The sequence below is a fragment of the Eptatretus burgeri genome, chromosome 3 (genome assembly GCF_056783735.1).
Source record: "Eptatretus burgeri isolate ZD-2024b chromosome 3, Ebu_testis_v1, whole genome shotgun sequence".
Lineage (NCBI taxonomy): Eukaryota > Metazoa > Chordata > Myxini > Myxiniformes > Myxinidae > Eptatretus > Eptatretus burgeri.
The window spans coordinates 132,345,083-132,363,924 of NC_140963.1; the positions used below are offsets into that span (position 1 = coordinate 132,345,083).

Sequence of the window (18,842 nt, forward strand, 5' to 3'; positions counted from 1 at the left end):
GAGAAGTGGCCTTGATCAGTCTGCCAGAAGCCGCACCATAGAATCTGGGTTTTAGTTCAGCACAAACAGGGCATGAAGCATTCATTTGTTTAATATCTTCAATAGAATAGGGCAGGTTCTGTCTGCGTACGAAATGTGCCATTCTGGTTACCCCCGGGTGGCACAGAGACACATGGAGGTGTTGCAAGGCCCGACTGATTGCCGCCGAGCAGTACACCCGCGAGAAGGTGTCTGCAGCAGGGTTTTCCCTCCCGGGCCGGTAAACAATGTCGTAACTATAGCAGGCTAGGTCTATCCGCCATCTCATAATTTTTTCATTCTTAATTTTCCCGTTATTTTTCCCATCAAACATGAATGCCACGGATCGTTGGTCCGTAACGAGCGTGAAGTGGTTTCCCAGTAAATAATGTCTCCATTTCCGCAGCGCTTCGACGATGGCGTACGCCTCCTTCTCTATTGCCGAGTGTCTCTGCTCGCTTCCAGAGAGAGTTCTCGAGAAGAACGCGACGGGTCGCCCAGACTGATTAAGCGTAGCAGCTATCGCGTGATCAGAAGCATCTGTTTCCACCACGAAGGGCACCGAGCTATCGATCGATAATACCACGGAATTACTGATATCGTCTTTGAGGTTGTGGAAAGCTGTTACAACAGCGGCATCTGGTGGAAAGTTTTTGCAATGCACTAGGGGATGTATTTTCTCGGAGTATTGCGAAATCCATCTCGCATAGTAAGCGAACATGCCGATCACCCGGCGCATTGTCTGCAGGTCCTGAGGTGGGGGTAGCTCACGAAGTGGGCGCAATCGCTCAGGATCAGGCTTAATCGTGCCGTCGGCTATCGTGTAGCCGAGTAGGTCAATTGACCTTGCCGAGAATACGCATTTCTCGTAGTTGAGAGTCAGATTATATATTTCCAGCAATGCTCAAGAATCTGTCCAGATTCATGTCATGTTCCCCCTGATCCCTACCGCACACTGTGACATTGTCCACGTAAACAAAAGTGTCTTTGAGGTTTTCATCTGAGATGATGTCGTCCATAACCCATTGGAAGCAAGCTACTCCATTCGTGACACCGAATGGTATCCTCATGAATTGGAAGAGGCGCCTGCGCCTACCTGCCTGGAATGCGGTGTAAGGTTTGTCTTCCTCTCGGATGGGAATTTGGTGATAGGCGCTTCGCAAATCGATGGTGCTGAATATCTTATACTTGGCCACGCGTTCGACCATCTCGTCTATGCGCGGCAGGGGGTAGGCATCGAGTTGGGTAAAGCGATTGACCGTTTGGGAATAATCGACAACCATTCGTTTCTTATGGTTCTGACTGCTGGTCACCAACACCTGTGCGCGCCATGGCGAATCGCTCGGTTCTATAATTCCTTCTTCCAGTAATCGCTTGGTTTCTGAAGTGATGAAATTCATGTCAGCAGTGGTATATCGCCGCGATTTGATCGCTATCGGTTTGCAGACCGGCGACAGGTTAGCGAACAGCTGGGGGGACGTTACCTCGGCGGTGGTCAAGGCATTTAAAATTAGACGAGGTTTGCTTCCTCCAAAGGGTATTTCGACGCTCGTGTGCTGCCTGAGGACATTATGACCCAGAATTACGTCTGCGCACAAATCACGAAGCACCAGTACCCTTACATCCCGATGCGTGTACCCTTTTACGTCCAATTCAACATTGCAGTACCCTCGTACGCGGGACTGTAGTGATGTGGAGGCCATGCATACCGTATTGTCTGTCGGGTGGATTTTCCATTTCCTGCCCTTCACTAGCGAGCTGGTGTTGTTGCAGTGGTTATGGCAGCGGCTTGGGATCCAAAAGGTCCTGAGTTCAAGCCCCGTTGGGCCACTGAATTAATACACCAGGGGGTTGACTCAGCCTGTCATCCTTCCGAGGTCGGCGAAATGAGTACCAGTATACTGGGCCGGTGTATACCCCGGTTAAAATAGGTGCACCATATCCCTGTATTTCGTAAGAGGCGACCAGGGTTGCGTCAGGAAGGGCATCCAGCGTAAAACATGTGCCAAATCTCTCTGCGGATCATGCGGATGATCCGCTGTGGCGACCCTTAAAGGGAGCAGCCGAAAGAAGAAGAAGACTAGCAAGCTGTTGACGAAACTTTCAGAGCTACCGGTATCAATCAGTGCCTCAGCCATATGCCCGTTAATTCGTACGTTGATGATAGCCTTGGATATATTCCCCGGGGAGGCTGCAGTTAGTTTATTTTGCGAGTAGAGAGCCGCAGAAGTGGGTTTATTTCTCCTTAGAGTAGATTTACATACCCTGGCATAATGCCCTTTCTTGTCGCAATTCATGGATGTGGCATCTCTGGCGGGGCATTTTTGGCGGAGGTGTCTTTTGTACCCACAAAAGAAGCATTTACCAACCGGAGCAGTTGCTGAGGAGTTTGACGTGGCCTGTGTATCCGGCTCCTCGGGTGTTTCTCCATCCCCTGTGTCTGGCTGTGTCTGTGCCAGTGGGGTTCCTTGAGTTTCCGCCGTAGCGGCGTTCATTAGCAGCATCGGTGTCCCAAATGACTCAGATTGCTGCTGTGCCGTATCCATCGCTCGAGCCTGATCGACTACCTTTTCACGAGTGGGTTGCGCTTTCTCCAGTAAGCGTTGCCGTATGTGGGCTGATCTAAGTCCTTGGATGAATGCCTCCCAGGTCGCTTCCTTTCGGTGTTCCTCGGCGCTTACGGCCCGGAAGCTGCAGTCTTTTCCCAGCTGATTCAGAGCTTGCAGGAACTGATCGATTGTCTCCTCGGCTGCTTGCTTGCGTGTGTTGAGAAGATGTCGTATGTATACCTCGTTCTTGCGCTTCACGTAGAGCGCCTGCAGCATGTCGATCGCTGCTTCGTAAGTGTCGCACTCCGAGAAGAGCCTGTATACGCCGGGCGAGACATGATTCACGAGGGCGGCCAATTTGTCAGCTCCCTCTTCAATGATGGTCAGATAGTGTGAGAAGGAACTGAACCAATGCGACCATTTCATTTCTGAGTCAGTCGCGTTTGGGTCTGCGTCGAACCTCTCTGGTTTGTAGATCTTGTCCATCGTTGGTTGAGAGAGCCGAGAAAACCAAATGGAATAAATTGAAATGAGGACGAGAGAAGAACCTTCAGAGTATCGGCTTTATTCCATTTGATTGAAGCCGCTTCTACGGGCACACCAGGAAATACAGACACAGCATGGAGTACATAAGCAGTAAGGTACACACGCGCAACTAATCACCGCAAAATAAATCAGTATTATATATCAATCAGTATTCTCACCATTCAATGAGCACCAAGTGAGCCGCCGACATAAACGACAATGCCCCAGGGACAAACCCCGCGGCCGAGCCGAACCTCAGCTTTATCTCTTCTGTGCTCGAGCCGGGCAACATGTGATCACACGTCACGACCTTCAATTCACCACAGTACTTTAGTTTTTATCCATCCATCCTCTTCTTTTTCTTCTCACCTTGTGATTGGTATTTCTGTTCTAAACCATTCATTAAAAAGGCTTAATGATCTTTATTTATTTTATTTATTATTGGTGCAATTACAGGTACATTGAGCAGGGTTTGTATGGATCGTGAAATCGCTGGAAAGTCTGCTGAAACAAAATACTACATTCCAAGAACTTTAAAAACAAATTGGGGGGGGGGGGGAGATTCCCATGATGGTCATGGAAGATTGGGGAAAATAGATATGGTTTTTTTTATGCTCGCAGTTGAAGCTAAGTCTTCTCTTGTCATAAAATGTTCACCAAAACATGTTCAAAATCGTTTGCAAAAGTTCTCTCGGACACGTGGTGGTGGCGGCATCAGACCTGAATATATAACGTGATCCTTGAGCTTCTTGGAAGAAGGTCAAAATGAGTACCAGTGTTTGGTTCACCTTCATGGTAAGCATCTTATTTGCACAAATGATATACTTGAATGGGTGTGGGGGCTTTAAGGTGCCATGTCAAAAGTGGTATTTAAACGGAAACGCATAAAAATCGGAAATTTATTTTGACTCAAAATTTTATATTGGGTCATTCCTGGTGGAACTTTGCCATCTTTCAACTTTTCTCTCGGTGGGGATTTGCGATGGCATGCCATTGACTTCGCTGCAGTGGATGAAATTGAAAAGATTAAGGCAAAGAAACCTCCACAGAAATGCACAGGCTGTAGAAAAATGTGCCTAGAGTGAGACGAGTTAGCATTTATAACCACGTAGAAAGATATCAGGCAACTTACCTTCATTGCAAAATTGAATAGCCTGCAAAGATTGGAGAACTGGTGTTTATAAAAGGTATTGATATGAGAAACTGAAACCCTTTAAGCTTGCTGAATATAAACCCCTGGAATCATTGAGCTTACAATTTATTTTTAACTGTGAGAATTTGATCATTTAATTGTTTAAGACTGTCAACCTGAGCATTGCAAGTCTGCTTCACCAATTGAACTTGAAGAGAGTCTTGAAGAAAGTCTGATTGTCAGTCTGAATACAGTAAGTCTGTTTAAAACCATGCTGACTTGCTTGTCATAGTTTTTTGTTTTTTTATAAGACATTTTGACTGGCAATCTGTGAACATCATTTGTTCAGGTATCACACTGATCCATACATAGGTTTTGCCATTTAGAATTTTATGCCTGCCATGAAACACTGCCTTTGTCAAATTTAGCTCTGGTACGAGCCTCGACATTGTGTGTGTGTATATATATATATATGTATATATATATATATATATGTATATATATATATATATATATATGTATATATATATATATATATGTGTATATATATATATATATATGTGTATATATATATATATATATATGTATATATATATATATATATATATATGTATATGTATATATATATATATATATATGTATATGTATATATATATATATGTATATGTATATATATATATATATATATATATATATATATATATATATATATATATATATATATATATATATATAGATATATATATATACATAAGAGTGAGCTTTTTGTGGATGAAGCCTTTTCTATGATTTTTTTTTTTCATACAATTCCATTCCCTCTGGGCCAATTGCCCTGAAATTTGCCAGACCACATTTGTGTAGCATGCAGTAGGTCAACATTACAATACAAACAAGAAAAAGAGCAATCAGAGATTGCAGACCCTCACCAGGACTTCTTTTGAGTGTTGTATTTTTTATAGATTTCAGGGTAAATCCAATATGGCTGCCAAACCATGTGACCAATGACATGTGTGTGACCCTTTTGTTCCTCATGGACAGGCAGTCATACGTGTAAAGTTTTTTGCCTCGACCTGTTAAGCCGCTTCAGAGAAGATTTTTTAAGGTTTTTTTTTTAAACAATATGGCTCCCGAATCACGTGGCCAATGACGTCATCAATTTTTTTTTTTTCTGTGGACCATTTTATCCCTCAACCCTCAAAAAATTTCATACTGTTCGGATGTGGCATTCTTCATGTGCAATTACGACGTCATAAAAATATCACTCGTTCCCCATGAGGAGTACTTGCAATGTACCAAGTTTTAAGCTTTTTTCCTTGGTGCAGTTTCAGATGCCGAGGTCCAAAGTTTTTCCGTTTTTCCAATATGACTGCCATACCATGTGACCTACGATGTCATTGTCATTAAAACATTCCACATGAGTAGTCGCACCAATGGTGAAAAATTAATCTCCATCCGACAAGCAGTTGCAGAGAAAAACACGAAAGTTCTGTGAGGACAAACAAACAAATGAACCCAAATGCAATACCCTCTCCTTTGGCGAGGGTAAAAATTGGAATTCTTCATCAAGTTGATGATGGAACAAAAATAACACCGCTCTGGCTGATCGTGCATCCCCTTGCTGGGGAGAGGGGCAGGGTTTGGCTTGCTCCTCTTCAGCCGTTATGAGTCACGTTTGAAGGCAAATGCATTGTCAGAAATCGAACCAATTGCATTGAAGTATTTATATTCCGTATGCAGAATATTCATTTGAAATGATCAATCATCGAGAAATATATTACAGCAGAAGGAAGTGTGAGGTAAACTTCCAAAAACAACACAACAGAGAGAGCCACGAAGTGTTGTGTGCACTTAATGAAATGCAATTCGGGGGAAAATCTTCAACGAGAAGGAAACGGTACACTCTCAAGATATGGAGGAATGGTTGAGTAACACACAACATGTAATTGTGACCATTCCTTATTTAAAGATCCACATCATAACCACATTATCATTGGTGATCTTAGAATAGTGAAACGTAGGAAATTACTTGCATTCCTCACAAAAGGACCAAATTAGTGAGAAAATATAAAAATTAATTGGAACTCAGAATGATAGGACTGACAGAATGGATGAGAGAACAAATTGATAAACACACAAAGTTCCAAACACACACAAATGGCTTGATGGTTGGAGGAGGTAGAGAAACATGTTCAAGAAGAATCGTTGATTTGCGAAGAAAAGCTTGAATCAAGAATACAAAAGTAATTTTTAAACAATCCGTTAAAACAGCCTCAAACACAAAATGTTATTGTTCTAATTGACAAAGCAAATAATAATATTATTGCATTTGTATGTAAAACATTCTATATTCAAACACTTTGGGAAGAATTGGGCTTGCAAATTGGACTCTCAAGGACCTGCAAAATATGTAACGATAATAAAATAGATTTGATACACAACACCATATAAATCACTGAACAGTGAGAAGACTGTTAGTTCCAGATAAACACCATGAAGTACCATTCGTTTACTGGATCCCAACAATGAACAAAAACCCACGTAAAGATGAGGTTCATCATCTCTTGTCGAGAATGTAGTTTGAGACCATTGTCAGGTCGTCTAATAATAACAGGAGCGATGAAAGTAATTTATAAATGCTTATAAAAACCATCATTGAAAGGTGAGGTTTTATTCTGGTAGTTAAAAAATTTCTGGATCATTGATAATTCCAAACGTTTAATCGACAGTATCCACAACTTAATAACAAGGGTAAGGCTAAAGTTTATCAACTTATGATTTTTCTACATTATAAGCAAACATTCCACATGACAAACTCATAACCACATTGGACAGAGCGGTAGATATAACAAATGCAGGGGGTCATCAGGCAAACATTAAAGTTTATTTAAAAATGAGCAAACTGGTCCACTGTATCGAGGAAAATCGATAATCATTTAGTTATTTTCATAAAATAAATTTCAAGAAAGAATTCGATTTCTCCTTCACAACAGCTTCTTTACATTTGGAAACAAGATACTCCATCAGACAGTGGGGATACCCATGGGTTCAGATCCAGCCCCTTTCTTTGCAAATTTATTCCTGCACATGTATGAGTCTGATTGGGTGCAGAACATGTGCAGGAATGAATTAACAACTGTGCGAAGGTGTGGAAACATTTTTAGATTCATTGATGATTTACAAGCAATTAATGATGGGTTTGTATTTGATCAACTTCATGATGATGAATATCCAAAATAACTCAAATGGAAAATCAAACTCGCACTTCAGTTTCTTTTTCAGAATGACAAATCTATATCAATAATAATTAATTTCACACCAAATTATTTAATAAACGAAATGCTTTTCCTTTCCACATTGTATGAATGCCTTTCTTGGATAGCAATATTGCTTCGAGGCTATTCTATGGAACAGTTACAGGTGAAATAATTAAGCTTGTGAGAGCAATCGCACTCAGGACTGAACTCACCAATAGATTCAAAGAGCCAGTCAGATGTACACCAACACAGGGAGTGACAGTTCGAGGATTCAAACAAGTTTTCTTTATATTAAGATCATACGACACCAAATATAATAAGTGAAATATAATACAAATCGTAAAAATATTATTAACGAGATATTTATAGAAAAACATTTTTAAAGAAAAAAAATATATATACGAGGTGTGTTCAAAAAGTATCCAACCTTAATTTTTTTGTGCGTAAACAAATGAAGCTCGGGAGGTGTGGTTTGGTACACGTATGTAGGCGATCCTAATTCATATGCGTGAATATTTTCCTGCCTGCAGAAGCTGTCAATCGCCAACAGACCGCCGATGAGTGAGGAAGTGGAAGTGAGCGCCGTCGGATTATCGTTTTTGACAAAATGACGGAAAAACTTGAACAACGCTACTGCATCAAATTTTGTGTAAAGCTTGGCGATTCCCAAGTGGAAACGATCCGCAAGATTCAACAGGCCTTCGGGAACGAAGCAATGGACACCACACAGATAAAAGAGTGGTACAATCGCTTCAAAGATGGTCGCACATCAGTGGAAAGTGAAGCACGTTCTGGTAGGCTCTCAACATCCCGAAATGAGATCGTCATTGACCAAGTGAGGATCCTGCTGATGCAGGATTATCGAATCACGATCAGATAACTTGCAGACCAGGCGGGCGTCAGCATTGGATCCGTTCACTCCATTGTGACTGAGGATTTGGGCTTAAGGAGAATCTCAGCGAAGTTCGTGCCAAAGCTGCGAACGATCGAGCAGAAGCAACTCCGTTTGGAGATCGCACAGGACATGCTGGAGACTGTGAACAGTGATCCCAACTTCTTCAACACAGTGATCACTGGCGATGAGACCACAGTGATCCGTCATTTTGTCAAAAACGAAAATCCGACGGCGCTCACTTACACTTCCTCACTCATCGGCGGTCTGTCGGCGACTGACAGCTTCTGCAGGCGGGAAAATATTCATGCATATGGATTAGGATCGCCTACATACGTGCACCAAACCACGCCTCCCTAGCTTCATTTATTTACGCACGAAAAATTAAGGTTGGATACGTTTTGAACACACCTCGTATATATCTATATACAGTATCTATATATGTATCGATATATATATATATATATATATATATATATATATATATATATATATATATACGCATCTATCTATATATATATATATATATATATATATATATATATATATGCATCTATCTATATATATATATATATATATATATATATATATATATATATATATATATATATATATATATATATATATATATATATATATATATATATATATATATATATAAACCATTTAAACCCATTTCAGTGGGAGTGAGAAGACAAGGAAGCATTTTTTTTTAAAAACGTTTATAAATAACCATTTCAATAACTGATCCAGAGGTGAGTGGGGTGGCTGTGTTGATGGATGTGTTATATTTAAGGTAAGATGTGTATGATTCATTGTATTATCATATAATGCATGTGTGATGGAAGTTGTAACTGTGTGATAACATTAAATCATCTCGTGAGTAAAGTCTGATTGGTGATGTTGCATCGATAGGTTGACTGACTGCCTGGATGCAACTGAGGTTGCGTATCTACTGATGTGGATCCGTAACCGAGGTCGTGGATCCTCCGTTTGGAGAGGTTCTGGGCTGAAAGGATTGTAACGTCGAGGAAGAACGGTGTCCAGCTGATAATCCATGCAGTCAGCAAGCCATTTAATTGTTTATAGGTTAAGGTTCTTGCTTTAGGTCAGGGAACTGTGTTTTGAGGTTGACAATTTCAACTGGAAGGGCACTTCGTAGAGCGCATACCTCCACCATCCAATGGCTGATACACGAGAAAATATCGGGCCCAATACATTTTTGAAAATTCATGCAATACAGTACTTTATAGTTTTTGGCCGTATCTCTCAATCGTGAAGAGGAGGAGGAGGAGGAGATTGGGATCATACTCTGTGCAGAGCGTTGGTGCTGCTTAAGCAGTCTCCTTGGCTATTGGGCACAATCCTGGATGGGTCGCCACTCTGACACGGTATACCAGCATGATGGCACTCATTTTGCCAACCTCGGAAGGATGACAGGCCGAGTTAAACCCACCTGGTATTCATTTTTTTTTTTACTGAAGTGTGTAAATTTAATCATTGGTCATAGAAAAGCCATGGAATTTTGTTCACTGAAGGTGTACGAACACAGATTGAGATTTGACTTTTAAAATGGCTCCTTTACATGCTAGATACCACGCTTGTGGTGTGCCATGTTGTCAAGCTTGCTGTTATTGAGGTCCGCTCTCCTGTTTGCACCGAGGAGGTTCAAGATAGCATGGTATCCATTGTAGTATATGCAGCGGCTACAATAGCCAAATATACTTTGGCTGTATTTTCGGTGCATTATTAGGACACGTCATCGATTGACATGCCAAATGTCCTGTTTTTTTTTTTGGGCATATTTATCCCCCATTCCTCCCTCGATGTATGTTTGAAGAAAAATACCATATTAGCACTGTTGAAAGCTGAGCAAGACTGTGAAACCAAGTTGAATAGTCTACTGCTGCCATTTTTACAAGTTTCTATTCTTGGCTGTAGTCTGGTATGAACATATTGTGGTAAAAAGGATTTTCGAGTTTTAATCACAAAGTTGAGAAATGCTTTTTATTTTTATATATTTGACTTTTTTGGGGGTGGCGGGGGGAATCATGTAGGCACGTGCAGGATACAGTACTGTTGAGATGCTGCGGATACTTGAGGCGTACGTGGGTGAGACAAACTACACAGTATGGTGCGACATCTCTTCCAACCTATCCACACTGTCCGGCCTCTTCTCTGGCACGGATTTCTACGACTCATTCCTGCAGTACATCATTGACCTGTTCACCCTGATTGCTCAGCGCCTTGGATGGGATCCAAAGCAGGGAGAGGGTGAGTAATTCTCTTGACCCCCAAATCCAAATGCACTGTCACGCACTCTGGGTTGCTTGGTTGCAAGCCGAGGAATGTGGAGAATGGGGCGTTGAATGTTGGCGGGGAGGGGGAAATGGGGTTGTATGGAGGTCAGGCAGATTATTATGATTGGTCAACGGTAGCCCAAATATTATATAATGCGAGCATAAATTTGCAATAGAGAAGGAAGGTTGGAAAGGACCGAAATGTATTTTTGGGTGGGATTGCATTCCAAATTGCAGTGTCAATTATATTCCACCCCACTATTATGCGTATTGTTCGGTCAAATAATTTGAAAAGACTAGTATTGCAAACACCACCCATGATGAGGAAGAAGAAAATAAAAAGAGGCAACAAGCAATAATCAGCCATTGAAAATGATAGATGACTGTTGAATGGCTGAAAGGAAAATTTGTTTTGCATGCCATGAATATAATGTGGCTTGAAGGGCAAATAGCCTCCTAGCAGGAATTTATTTTCTCCTGTGGATTTTATTTTAATACACGTTGCTTCTCTCACTAGCAGATAGAGTAACACCTCTGCCAGATGCTTATTACACACTCCACGTGATTTTGTCGCGATGCAAGAATGCTTCAAAATTGCACCTATTGCGCGGTCTCGTTGCACACTCTCACCTCCGCCTCGATAAAACTCAAATAGAAACACGGCCATAACGGTGTGTTCTGTCCTCACTTATTTTATTTTTTTTCCATCGTTTTTTTCCTTGTATTTGAAACTCCTGCCCCACTCTTCACTCATTGGATATTCTTGCTCAGATAAGTTCGACATAACGGCTTTACACCTGAAATGAAAATGGAGCGGTAAGTATTTTTTTCTGGACACTTTGTGTGTTTTTAACAGTTTGACAACAAGCTGTGTTACCCAGTCTCAGACAGCCTCGTTCTCTCGAGGCCTGCTGACCTTCTCGATGCCCATTAGCAACCCGTTGCCCTGTAAGCTTTACTCTCTCAAACTCTCTGGTGTCCCCACACGGGCCAGCAACTCTGCTCGTTTTGTTCACATTTGTGCAACTCCAAAAGCTCTTGAAATTTCTCGCAAGTTGATCTTGAAACCACAAAAAATTGCGATCTTTAACGAGCAATACATCGATTTTCACTTTTGAGATATTTATTTTTGATTTGAGACATTTATATTTGAATATTATTACAGGATTCAGGGTGGGAGAGTCGCTTATTAGTTTACAATTCATTTGGATAGCCGCATACAGTGTACAAAGCATCAATCTTCTTGATCTGAATTCAAGAAGATTACCTCTGGAGTTCCTCTAGGTTCTCTTCTGGGTCCATTATTGTTTACATTGATGTATTAATGACATTCACACATCTGTAAGCTCATTAATTTTCTTTTGTTTCATATGCTGACGACAAATGTTTTGTAAAGTGGTAATAACCTAGACATTAAGTACGATTGTCAATGAAAATCTTTTTTCGAACGTGTGAATGGTTTCGAGCAAACAGACAATCTGTAATTGCAAAGAAAAAAGTGTAATTATGTAATTTTTCGTAAAAAGAAAAGAAAAATAAACCGTTCAGATTTAGATTAAGTTAAGATCCTGGCGAATCGTGAAATGATACCACGAGCCGAATGGATCCAACTTCTCGGTGTTTGTATTGACAGTCAATTATGATGGAAATTCCATATTTGTGAACTTGAAAAAGAAGGTTTCCAAAGGTATTGGAATAATTTCAGGACTGAAGTGTTTTCTCATCCAAAATGTACTCTGAGCTGTTTATTTGTTCCCTTGTACTTCATTATTTATCATGTGTGCCCTTGTGTGGGCTAATAGATTTCAGTCAAATCTTAATTTATTTGTTTTACAGAAAACAAAACTTAAATTAGAATTAAAACTGGTAAACCAGTAATCCCGGGCTTCAAGGCGTGCCTCCATTTTAACAAATTTCAACACCATCACCCTGTCACATGATATGGGTTTTCCGAGTTAGAAAGTTAGTTCAAGTCTGCAATGTGGCCCAGCTACGGGGTCCCTCAAGTTATATCGATGAAGTATTGAAAAGCCCATAGCAATACATGATAGAGAAAGAAACTTCACGTTGGACAAATCGAGGCTGGACAAATTTTCAAGTCCTCAAAAAAGTCCAATAACTCCACATTTGCATATTAATGTAAATGGCGAACTTGTAGAACGTTAAAATATCTTCCAGAATTTGTGGTCACTTTTTGTCTATCTTCTTTGGTTTTCATTTTACGACATGTCAAAAATGGGTGATTTTCAACTTTGGGGGCTCTGGGGCCTCACTGGGGTAAAATACAGACATAGCGTAAATATATTTGGAGTCCCCTCTTCAAGGCCTATCAGAATCTGTCATTAAATTTTTTCAACTCTCATTTGCATATTTGGCATATTTAATGAGGCGAATCGGCATCATTTTAATCATATAAATTATGCAACGATTTTGACGAAATTAACAACTTAACATTCCAATGGAACCTTGCAAATGTGTGCAAAAGTTTGAGGCTGTCGTATTACCCCTTCTGGAGAAGAAGATGTTTTTAGGTTTTGGAGAAAATCCAATATGGCCGCCAGACCACGTGACCTACGTCATCAAAATTTTCAAAATATAAACTTCAGGTGGAGAGTTATTCAATGTATAAGTTTCATTGAATTTCATCCAAGCGTTGTTTTTCATTTTATGACATTTCAAAAATTGGTCATTTTCAACTTTGGGGGGCTCTGGGGGCTCACTGGGGTCAAATACAGACATAGTATAAATATATTGGGAGTCCCCTGTTAATGTGCTATCTAAATTTGTCATTAAATTTTTTTAACTCTCATTTGCATATTTTGCATATTTAATGAGGCGAATCGGCATCATTTTAAATCATATTAATTATGTAACGATTTCGACGAAATTAACAAATTCACATTAACATCGAACTTAGCAAATGTGTGCAAAAGATTGAGGCTGTCAGATTATCCCTTCTGGAGAAGAAGATGTTTTTAGGTTTTGGATAAAATCCAATATGGCCGCCAGACCACGTGACCTACGTCATCAAAATTTTTAAAGTATAAACTTCAGGTGGAGAGTAATTAAATTGATAAGTTTCATTGAATTTCATCCAAGCGTTGTTTTTCATTTTATGACATTAAAAAAATGGGTCATTTTCAACTTTGGGGGCGCTGGGGGCTCACTGGGGTCAAATACAGACATCGTATAAATACATTGGGAGTCCCCTCTTCATGTACTATCTAAATCTGTCATTAAATTTTTTCAACTCTCATTTGCATATTTTTCATATTTAATGAGGCGAATCGGCATCATTTAAAATCATATTAATTATGCAACGATTTCGACGAAATTAACAAATTCACATTAACATCGAACTTAGCAAATGTGTGCAAAAGATTGAGGCTGTCTGATTATCCCTTCTGGAGAAGAAGATGTTTTTAGGTTTTGGAGAAAATCCAATATGGCCGCCATACCACGTGACCTACGTCATCAAAATTTTTAAAGTATAAACTTCAGGTGGAGATTAATTAAATGGATAAGTTTCATTGAATTTACTCTAAGCGTTGTTTTCATTTTATGACATTTCAAAAATGGGTCATTTTCAACTTTGGGGGGCGCTGGGGGCTCACTGGGGTCAAATACAGACATAGTATAACTATATTGGGAGTCCCCTGTTTATGTACTATCGAAATCTGTCATTAAATTTTTTCAACTCTCATTTGCATATTTTGCATATTTAATGAGGCGAATCGGCATCATTTTAAATCATATTAATTATGTAACGATTTCGACCAAATTAACAAATTCACATTAGCATCGAACTTAGCAAAGGTGTGCAAAAGATTGAGTCTGTCTGATTATCCCTTCTGGAGAAGAAGATGTTTTTAGGTTTTGGATAAAATCAAATATGGCCGCCATACCACGTGACCTACGTCATCAAATGTTTCATAGTATAAACTTCAGGTGGTGAGTAATAATCCTGTTAAGTTTCGTTGAATTTCATCCGACAGTTTTCCCTCCAGATCCGCCACAAAATCGGTCAGTAGAACATAAAACCCGTTATAATAATAATAATAACTAGAACTGCCACTTTATAACTGCTGGCAGTGATGACCGGGTACCCAGTCCGTCCGCCTTTGATACAACATGGGACTTTGTGCAGATGACAGTCGCAAAGTTTCGCATTCATCGGGAAAGTGGTTCCAGCAAAAAAACATTATTGAAGAGTGATACAAACAGAGGCCTGCTTCGATATGGCGTGGGACTGAAGAGCTACGAACCGGGCAGCACAAAGCGTTCAATTTCCTGATTACTGGCGAACAGATTCAAATAATTAAATAATTCTGGCTGCCAAACCGTGTGACCGATCAGGTTGAAATTTTAAACTTTTGTTTCGCATGTCGGCTGAATTACAAATGTGGAGTTTCATATATATAGAAGCATCGGTTCCAGAGTAAACATTAATTAATATTTATCCTTCAATCCAAGATGGCGGCCAAACCATGTGACTTGTGACGTCATAGTTTTCACCACATGTGCAAACACGATCGCCGACGATAAGTGCAAATTTTCGCTTCGCTTGGTTAAGCAGTTCCAGAGAAAACATTATTTAATATTTTCTTAAAACCAACATGGCTGCCAAACCCTGGGCCTGATCCCGTTGAAATTTCAAACCCTCATTCCGCATGACTGTTCCACCATAAGGGTGATGTTTCACATTGATTGATGCAGTTGTTCCAGAGTAAACATTAATTAATATTTTTTCCTTCCAATCCACTATGGCTGCCAAACGTTGCGTCGTATCTCAAAAGAGGGTGAGAACTTTTATTCGTCATGGAGAGGCGGTCATAGTGGTGGAGTTTCGCCTGGATCTGTTCAGTCGTGTCAGAGAAAAAGACGTTTTAAGATATTATTTTTCAATCCAAGATGGCTGACGAATCATGTGACCTATGACATCACAAGTTTATATTCTGCTTCCAACTGGGTATTGGAACACGTCTGTGAAGTTTCGTGTTAATCGGTAAAGGTGCGATTTTCTTTCCAAGATGGCCGCCAAACCATGTGACATGTGACATCATCATTTTTAACACTCGTGCAGACACGATGGTAGATGATAATTGCAAACTTTCGATTCGTTGGGTTAAGCAGTTCCAGAGAAAACATTATTTAATATTTTTCTTAAATTCAACATGGCTGCCAAACCATGTGACCTATCAATTAGAAATTAACAAACTTGTATTCCCTACTCATGTGCAATAGGGGTGTGAAGTTTCCCCTTGATCAGATCAGGTGTTCTGGAGAAGAAGATGTTTGAAGGTTTTAAGGTAAATTCAAGATGGCCGCCAAACCATGTGACCAATCAAGAACAAATTAACAAACTTGAGAAAGGACCTCATGGGGAATATATGTGTGAAGTTTCGGCTTAATCTGTCTTGCCTTTCTGGAGAAGAAGATTTTTAAAATTTATTCATTTTCAATCCAAGATGGCTGACGAACCATGTGACCTATGACATCAGAAATTTATATTCTGCTTCCAACTGGGTATTGGAACACGTTTGTAAAGTTTCGTGTTAATCGGTAAAGGTGCGTTTTTCTATCCAAGATGGCCGCCAAACCATGTGACGTGTGATGTCATAATTTTTTACCATGCGTGCATACACGATGGTAGATGATAATTACAAATTTTCGATTCGTTTGTTTCAGCGGTTCCAGAGAAAACATTATTTAATATTTTTCTTAAATCCAAGATGGCGGCCAAACCGTCTAACGTATCAATCGAAATTAACAAACTTATATCGCCACGTGTCCCGAATATAGTTCTGAAATCTCCCCTTCATCCGACCAGCGCTTCTGGAGAAGAAGATGTTTGAAGGTTTTAGGGTTTTTCAAGATGGCCGCCGAACCATGTGACCGATCAAGAACAAATTAACAAACTTGAGAAAGGACCTCATGGGGAATATATGTGTGAAGTTTCGTCTTCATCTGTCTTGCCCTTCTGGAGAAGAAGATTTTTAAAATTTATTCATTTTCAATCCAAGATGGCTGCGAACCTTGTGACCTATGATATCATAAATTTAAATTCTGCTTTCCATCGTCGACCCGAACAAGTGTGTGAAGTTTCGTGTAAATCGGATAAAGTCGATTTTTCTATCCAAGATAGCCGCCAAACTATGTGACTTCTGAGGTAAAATTTTTTACCATGTATGCAGACTTGAGGGAGGAAGGCACTTGCAAATTTTTGCTTCGATGGCTTATGAAATACCAGAGAAAACATTATTTAATATTTTTCTTAAATCCAACATGGCGGCCAAACCATGTGACCTATCACTTCGAAATTAACAAACTTGCATCGCATCCATGTCACAAATATAATTCTGAAATCTCGCCTTCATTGGACCAGCGCTTCTGGAGAAGAAGATGTTTGAAGGTTTTAAGGTTTTTTCAAGATGGCCGCCAAACCATGTGACGTATCAACAACAAATTAACAAACTTGAAAGAGGACCTCCAGGGGAATATACCTGTGAAGTTTCGCCTCAATCTGCACAGCCGTTCTGGAGAAGAAGATTTAAAAAAAAATTTTCAAAACAAGATGGCGGCGAATTACGTCACCGATGACGTCAAAAAAAAATTTTTCTACGATGAATTTTGGTGTAGATGACGCTCAAGAAATTTCAAATTTTTCCCATGTGGCGTTCTGACGAATTTTCACCGGGATACCTCTTCACCGATGACGTCACGAAAAATCACACGTGTTCCCGAGAGGGAGCTTGTTAAAATGTATGAAGCGAAAAAATTTTTTACCCTGGAAGATTTCAGAGATACAGAGGTCCAAAGTTTATCGTTTTTTTCAAGATGGCGCCCGCACCACGTGACCAATGACGTCATAATTATAACGTGATTGTGCTATCAAAAAAGATACATACTACGGTGAAAATTTCATGTCGATCGGACTTTGCGTTCCTGAGAAAATGATTTTTAAAGTGAAAACAGGGCGCAAAATGCCGGCGGAAAAATAATAATAATAACTAGAACTGCCACTTTATAACTGCTGGCAGTGATGACCGGGTACCCAGTCCGTCCGCCTTTTGATACAACATGGGACTTTCTGCAGATGACAGTCACAAAGTTTCGCTTTGATCGGGAAAGTGGTTCCAGAGAAAACATTATTTAAGAGTGATACAAACACAGGCCTGCTTCGAGACGGCGCGGAACAGACGAGTTACGAACCGGGCAGCACAAAGCATTCAATTTCGTTATTACTGGCTTCCAGATTCAAATAAATAAATAATTCTGGCTCCCAAACCGTGTGACCGATCAGGTTGAAATTTTAAACTTTTGTTTAGCATATCACCTGAATTATAAATGTCAAGTTTTGCATATATAGAGGCAGCGGTTCCAGAGTAAACATTAATTATTATTTATCCTTCAATCCAAGATGGCGGCCAAACCATGTGACTTGTGATGTCATAATTTGCACCACGTATGCAAACACGATGGTGGATGATAACTGCAAATTTTCGCTTCTCCAGGTTAAGCAGTTCCAGAGAAAACATTATTTAATATTTTTCTTAAAACCAACATGGCTGCCAAACCCTGGGCCCGATCCCGTTGAAATTTCAAATGCTCATTCCGCATGAGCGTTCCACCATAAACTTAATGTTTCACATTTATTGATGCAGTATTTCCAGAGTAAACATTAATTAATATTTTTCCTTCAATCCAATATGGCTGCCAAACGTTGCGTCATACCTCAAAAGGGGATGAGAACTTTTTATTCGTCATGGAGAGGCGGTCATAGTGGTCGAGTTTCGCCTGGATCTGTTCAGCCGTTTCAGAGAAAAAGACGTTTGAAGATATTGTTTTTCAATCCAAGATGGCTGACGAACCATGTGACCTATGACATCAGAAATTTATATTCTGCTTCCAACTGGGTATTGGAACACGTTTGTGAAGTTTCGTGTTAATCGGTAAAGGTGCGTTTTTCTATCCAAGATGGCCGCCAAACCATGTGACGTGTGATGTCATAATTTTTACCATGCATGCATACACGATGGTAGATGATAATTAGAAATTTTCGATTCGTTTGGTTCAGCGGTTCCAGAGAAAACATTATTTAATATTTTTCTTAAATCCAAGATGGCGGCCAAACCATGTGACTTATCAATTCGAAATTAACAAACTTATATC

General features: G+C 39.9%; 1 protein-coding gene across 3 annotated transcripts in view; it reads left to right on the forward strand.

The window, feature by feature from the left end:
* NPEPPS (aminopeptidase puromycin sensitive) overlaps positions 1-18,842 on the forward strand; it is a 178,791-nt gene that overhangs the window by 135,107 nt on the left and 24,842 nt on the right. For all 3 annotated transcript variants that reach the window (XM_085875639.1, XM_085875640.1, XM_085875641.1), the window contains exon 19: positions 10,428-10,644. In XM_085875639.1, the coding sequence (XP_085731765.1) occupies positions 10,428-10,644 (217 nt within the window). The remainder of the gene's footprint in view (positions 1-10,427; positions 10,645-18,842) is intronic.